Source organism: Mobula hypostoma, chromosome 7 (assembly GCF_963921235.1).
Source record: "Mobula hypostoma chromosome 7, sMobHyp1.1, whole genome shotgun sequence".
Lineage (NCBI taxonomy): Eukaryota > Metazoa > Chordata > Chondrichthyes > Myliobatiformes > Myliobatidae > Mobula > Mobula hypostoma.
In genome coordinates this window covers 73,111,096-73,117,668 of record NC_086103.1, presented here as the reverse complement: position 1 = coordinate 73,117,668, position 6,573 = coordinate 73,111,096, and the positions used below count along the sequence as shown (strand labels likewise).

Genomic DNA, 6,573 nt, shown 5'->3' with positions numbered 1-6,573 from the left:
TACTGAAAGAGCAGAGGGGATATAGCGAGTACAAAGAGGTCAGGGGAAGAGATGAGGCAAGAGCAAGTGGACCAGACGTGTATTTGGGGTGTGGAAGAAAACCGAAGCACCCCGGGAAAACGCAAACAAAGAGAGAATGTGCAAACTGCACACAGAGAAGGTCGGAGGTCACGACTGCACTGCACAGTGGTTGTGAAGCAACAGTATTACTAGCACAATGTACCACTTCAGTGACTCAGTTCCAATGACCACTTGCGTGTATCGTTGAGTTCTGCCAGACTACTCTGTGTGCAAAGTGGCTGCAATTCTTGAAACGCAGTTGCAAATACGCCGCAAAAGTAGTCCATTGGGTTACAAAACAGGCCGGGAGGTTCTGAAAAGGATAGAACCGGACGCTACATTAACGTAGTTCTAACCAGGCGCCGATGAAGATTGCAGCTTGATGGAACCCTCGCCTTGGCCACTGCCAGCATGAAAGATGGTGGGCGCCGCTATGTGCATGTACCTGTGATAGATGAGGTGTTTTTTGCCTGCTTCCGGCTGACATCGTGCCCCCCCCCCCGGGCAGTCCCCGTTGTCGGCCATATTGGAGTGTGTTTCCCTGGAGCGCGAGCGGTTTGTGGCGGAGCGATTGGGAGCGGGTCGGGTCGGGTCGGAGCGGAGCGGAATGAACTGTGCCGAGGAGAAACGCGTGGCTGGCCGGAGGAAGAAGAACAAACGGGGATCTGGCAGCGCCAGTGCAGTCGCCGGAGAGAGCCGCAGCCCCAGTCCGGCGGAGGGGACGCCGAGCCCGGCGCACGGCGAGCAGCCGGAGTCGGGGACCGGGACAGGCCCTGGCGCGGTGAGGGAGCAGGTAAAGCCCGGAGATCCCGGTGTTGGGGAATCAGAGGACTGTACGCTTGCACGGGCGCTTCTTAACGGCGAGGGAGCAGACCCCTAGGCCATGTTTGAATTTCTTTCAGTGTTACTGAGCGTGTGGTGGGAGTGCGGAGCTTAGGCGGGCTGTCAGGTGCTGGCGAGAAGCGCGGGGTGGGGGGGGGGATCTCCATTAAGTTGCCTGCGGCAGGGGTCAAGCCCCGGGTTTTTCCGCTTCCCTGATAGAGATCTTGCAGCTTTCAGCCGTTTCGGCGTTTGCATCTGTTAGAGTATGTACTGCTTAAATGGCCTTTCGATTGTTAGCACAGTTTAAAAAAAGAGGATATGGTGCCGATGACTGGTGGCTGTCTGCTGTGTGTGTGAACTCGAGCTCTGTAAAGTATAAAAGAAACTGTCTCAGCTTCAAGTGCACCCTTGGTGTCTGTGCATCTTTTCAATATGTGAAAGGATGTCTTACAGAAAACATCAGAAATAAGACATCTATAATCACCCAATGATTATTTTCATTGCCTTTGCTTTTATGTGAAATTAATCAGATTTATTATCACTGGCATGTGACGTGAAATTTGTTAACTTAGCAGCAGCAGTTCAATGCAATACATAATCTAGCAGAGAGAAAAAAATAAAGTAAATCAATTACGTATATTGAATAGATTTAAAAAAGTGCAAAAACGGAAATACAGTACATTTTTAAAAAAGTGAGGTAGTGTCCAAAGATTCAAAGTCCGTTTAGGAATCGGATGGCAGAGGGGAAGAAGCTGTTCCTGAATCTCTGAGTGTGTGCCTTCAGACTTCTGTACCTCCTACCTGATGATAACAGTGAGAAAAGGGCATGCCCTGGGTGCTGGAGGTCCTTAATAATGGACGCTGTCTTTCTGAGACACTGCTCCTTGAAGATCTCCCTGAAAATGAGCAAGACTTGTGTTTTAAGCAACACACATCAAAGTTGCTGGTGAACGCAGCAGGCCAGGCAGCATCTTGGGTCTCGGCCTGAAACGTCGACTGTACCTCTTCCTAGAGATGCTGCCTGGCCTGCTGCGTTCACCAGCAACTTTGATGTGTGTTGCTTGAATTTCCAACATCTGCAGAATTCCTGTTGTTTAAGACTTGTGTTTTCTCATCTTTTCTTCTCATATAAAAAGGGACTTTTTGGCCTATCCAATTTCTGCCCGTGTTTCAGAATCCCTTCTTCAGTCCCATCTTTCAAATGGCAGTTTATTATTTCTCTCCCATCCTGGTTCACCTAGCAACTATCTGCACAAGAGATAACTTACAGTAACAAGTTAACCTTTCACAATTAACTCCTGAATGTAGGAGGAAATCAAACACACAGGGGTCTGACACTGTCAAGGGGAGAACGTGCAAACTGCACACTGTTAGGATTGAACCCAAACTGCTAGAACATCACTCCTGTCTGTTGGAGTAATTAGTTGTTGAAACAAATGTTGTTTGGTGAAATCTAGGTTAGTTAATGTTTTTATTTATTTTGATGTGTTTGATCCACTTGAGCATGGCTGCCAAAGATTGTTAGTTATCGGCTGAATTAGTGCGTTTGTAAATACTTCTTTGTATGTGCAAGGTGGAAACCGGAAAATAAAATCAGAATGCTGCAGATGATCAGATCAAGCAGTATCAGTTAGGGAGTCAGTAAATGACCTTTCATTAGAACAGTCGTTGCTTTGCAAGTTGTAGTCTATTTTTAATAGAAATGTGCATCTTGAGTTCAGCCTAAAATACTTCTTTGGTTCAATTGAACGTGATAATTCATGACAGAAGATATAAAACAGGTTAGAAATATTCACTAGGTTAATTAGCATCAGAAAATGTTGATGTTTTTTGATTTTGGAATCACCAATTGTATTCAAGTTCTTTGTAAAACTATTAAGGATTTGTGATCTTGGACACACTGGTTCCATTTTGTTGTGAAAGAGTATTTTTGTTTTACCTTTTCACATTTATTTGAATGTTGGACATTTAAACATAAAGAATATTTGGCAGATTATCAGTGGTCAAATACACATCTTTTTTATTGTTTGTGACAGTATCTAGTCTGTCAAAGTATCCCAGTACATTTATTGTAGATGAACTGTGCACAGAGTCACTGTTTAAAGGGGTAAGTTGCCACAGATGGCACCTTGTGCTGATCAGGTGTGCAGAAGACCCTCTGAAGCATATGCAGTCCGTTCTCCCTTCATGCACCATTCCTAAGCCTGCACAGCAGCATGTATTTACCATAATCGTTAGCACAAAGCTTTATAGTACCAGCAGCCTGGGTTAATTTCGCACTGCTGCCTGTAAGGAGTTTGTCCGTTCTCTCCTTGGTCACGTGGGTTTCCTCCCACAATCCAAGGATCTGTTGGTTGGTAGGTTAATTGGTCAAATTCTCCTGTGATGAGGGACAATTTACATTGCAGGGTGGACTGGTTTGAAGGACCTACTTCATGCTGTATCTCAATAAATTTTTAAAAAATTAATTTTTTTCCTCTTCATCTTTGCAAAGTGCAAATTTGTGTCTGAAATGTGGCTTTCCTAAGTGTTGTGTGAATGCATATTATTGATGTGATGTAGGACATAGAACAGTAAAGCATAGGAACAGGCCCTTTAACCTGTTCCTGTGCTGTGCCAAACCAATTAAGCTAATGACATTGAATCCCTTTGCACAAAGTCCATATGCATATTCTCTGCATATTCATTTACCTATCTAAGAGCATCTTAAATGCCTCCATCCGCCTCTGGCAGCACATTCTCAGCACCAACCTCTCTCTACGCAAAATAACTCTTGCCTCACATATCTCCTTTGAATTTTCCCTTCTCACCTTGAATGCACATTCTCTAGTATAGGATATTTTGATCCTGGGGTAGAAAGATAATGGCTGTCTATTTATGCCTTATAATTTTATAAACTTCTGTTTGGTTTTCCCTCAATCTGCTACTTCAGAGAAAGCAATCCTAGTTTGTCCAACCATAGTCTCTACTAATAGCACATGACTTCTAATCCAGTCAGCATCCTTATAAAAACCCTCTGAACCCTCTCCAAAGCCTCTGCATCCTTCCTACAATGGGGTGCAACCAAAACTGAAAGCAATACTTCAGCTGCAGGATGGTTTTGGTTTTCTTTTTTTCCCTCTGTTCATTTGGCTGGTTCACATTCTTGTCACCTTGGAAAAAAATCTGTTGTTTTTATTTTGTTTAACATTTTGTCATTCCTTTCTTTGTCATGGTCTCCACCATTTAATATTTTTATTTTATTTCGACCCTTCCGTCTGTCTGGAGTCTGTTTTACACAAAAATCTGGAAGTACTTATCAAGTCAGGCAACATATATGGGGGGGGGGTGGGGCAATGGATTGTTGATATTTTGGGTCAAGACTTCTTCATTGTCCAGATACTTGACCAACTGAGTTCCACTGTTCTTTGTGTGTTGCTTCCTTTTCCACGATCTGCACAAGAAAGTCTGCAGAATGTGGAAATCAAATCAACACACGCATACACAAGATGCTGCAGGAAGTCAGCAGGTCAGGCAGCATTTATGAAAATGAATAGCCAATCAATGATTCAGGCCAAGAAGTAGGGTCTTGGCCTGAAACATCGACTGTTTATTCACTTTCATAGATGCTGCCTGACCTGCTGGGTTCCTACAGTGTCTTGTGTCTACTTTTTTTGGAGTCTCTGTTCTATAACATCTATGTTGTGAATATAACATCCATGATGCGCCTTACTGTTAACTTTTTATGACCAAATTCAATTGGTAGCTGCAGATATCAGCAAAATGCTTCCATATTTTCTTATGACATAGGTGAAGGCTTTATGGCCCATTGAGTCTCTGCTAACCATAAGTTAATTACATCAATTCCATTTCTCTGCTCATTTTCCTGGACTTGTTCTCTCTCGCATGTCCATCAACTCCACCCTTATTCCCTTATCACCAAACTGAATTAGGGGTAATTAAAATAAAAGGTTAGCTTATTTGTCAAATGTACATTGAATATACAGTTTTTACAGTAATCAAGATGCTTACTTGTCAGCATAAATTTGGGGTGTGGAAGCAAACCTAGAGGTAACCCAAATGCTCACAGGAAATTCCATAGTGCTATAGGTCAGAATTGAAGGGAGTTGGAGAAGCTGTGAGGCAGCAGTACTACCAGACATGCCACTGAGCCGCCCAAACAAATGAGAGGAATGGTTGCCTTCCTTGTCACAGAAACACCACAAAGCTACTTGATGTGGTATTAATTGTCCAAAATTAAGTTAGAATGTGTAACACGGGGTGGGGGGGGCAACATTTGCCCCACCTGTTCAATGTGGATGGAATGCTTCACTTTCACTTAGATTTTCAGTGTAGCGCCTTCAGCATTTTGGGCATCGAGGGAGAGAGGAAGAGGAGAGCCATCCGCAGTACCACTGATGCGGCAGAGAGGGCCTCAAAATGGCTGTGGCTCAAAAGAGGGGAGCCATGGAGGCATAAGTAGCTAGCCATCTGGACACAGGCTAGGGTCTGATCAGCCCCGGGTGGGTCACCTGGAGGAGGTTGTATGATGTTGAAAGACCCGAAACACTCGATGATTCCAGGAACATCACTGAAGATGTGTCCAGAAGCATCAATAGATGTATGTACATAGCTCCTCTCCTGTTTACTTTAGAAAGCATCCAGACTGTTTTGACAACCAGAACGTAAAGAAAGAGTATCGTGGAAAATTCTGCTCATTCCCTCTGATAGAGAAAAAAATAAGAAAGCAGAGTAGTGATGAGAGATTGAGAAGTGTGATGTTTCGAGAGACCTGGGTATCTTGTACACATTGCATGTATAATTTCAGCAAGGAACTTGGAGGGTAGATGGTATGTTGGCTTTTTTTTTGCAAAAAGGGTTTGAGAACAAGAAGCAATTTGTTGTGCTACAGTTAGTTGGGATGTTAATAAAACTGAACTAAGAATATTCCGTCATGTCCAGCTTACCAACCTAAGGAAGGAATTCTGAGAATAAACATGGATTCACCCAGGAGGTAGTGGATCTTTGGGCTTCTTTCACCAAAGAGTTCTTAATGATTCAGTCTTTCAGTATATTCTTGATGGAGATTGATAAACTTTGGACCGGTGAGTAAAACTAAAGAACATTGGGTTGTTACAAGAAAGGTAGTATTGTAATTGATTCATTATTGAATCGTGGAATCGACTTTGGGGCTGAATGGCCTACTCCAGTTTCCTCTTGGGTTATTAACTAATCCTGTAGCACATTCCACATCCTAACCACTGAGAGTTTAAGAATCTAATTTCCCATTAGGTTTTCTTTTTAGTAAACCTAGTTTTCATGACTCCTGATTTTTTGAGTATCTTTCTCTACATCTGTTCTGAATGATCCACAGATCACCACTAAATCACGTTTCAGAAAGAAACAAAAACAAATTTTCCAAGTTTTCTAATGATTGAAAACTCAGCATGAATTTCAAACTTCCTTTGTGCTTCCCCTTTGTTCTCCTGTAGCTTCATTTATCTAATGTGTATTTGGTAGTTAGCTCTGCATTTTGTTACTTACCCCGTAACTGGGTTGCCAAACCAGCAGAAATGGATCACTCAGTTGGAGTCTGGATTACTAGAACTAAGAAAGTTTTATTAAAGAAACAAGCAACACAGTACTCTAATCAAAAGGATAATAAGTGCAACAGTTCAGCAATGATAAACACACATGTACACAGAATTAGAA

The 6,573-nt window shown here is 42.7% G+C and overlaps 1 protein-coding gene across 3 annotated transcripts in view; it reads left to right on the top strand.

The window, feature by feature from the left end:
• The first annotated feature begins 584 nt into the window (after window positions 1-584).
• fam193b (family with sequence similarity 193 member B) overlaps window positions 585-6,573 on the top strand; it is a 104,591-nt gene continuing 98,602 nt past the window's right edge. For all 3 annotated transcript variants that reach the window (XR_010018661.1, XM_063053590.1, XM_063053589.1), the window contains exon 1: window positions 585-853. Coding sequence is in view for 2 of the 3 variants with exons in the window: in XM_063053590.1 (XP_062909660.1) it covers window positions 668-853 (186 nt within the window). In the remaining variant the exon portion in view is untranslated. The remainder of the gene's footprint in view (window positions 854-6,573) is intronic.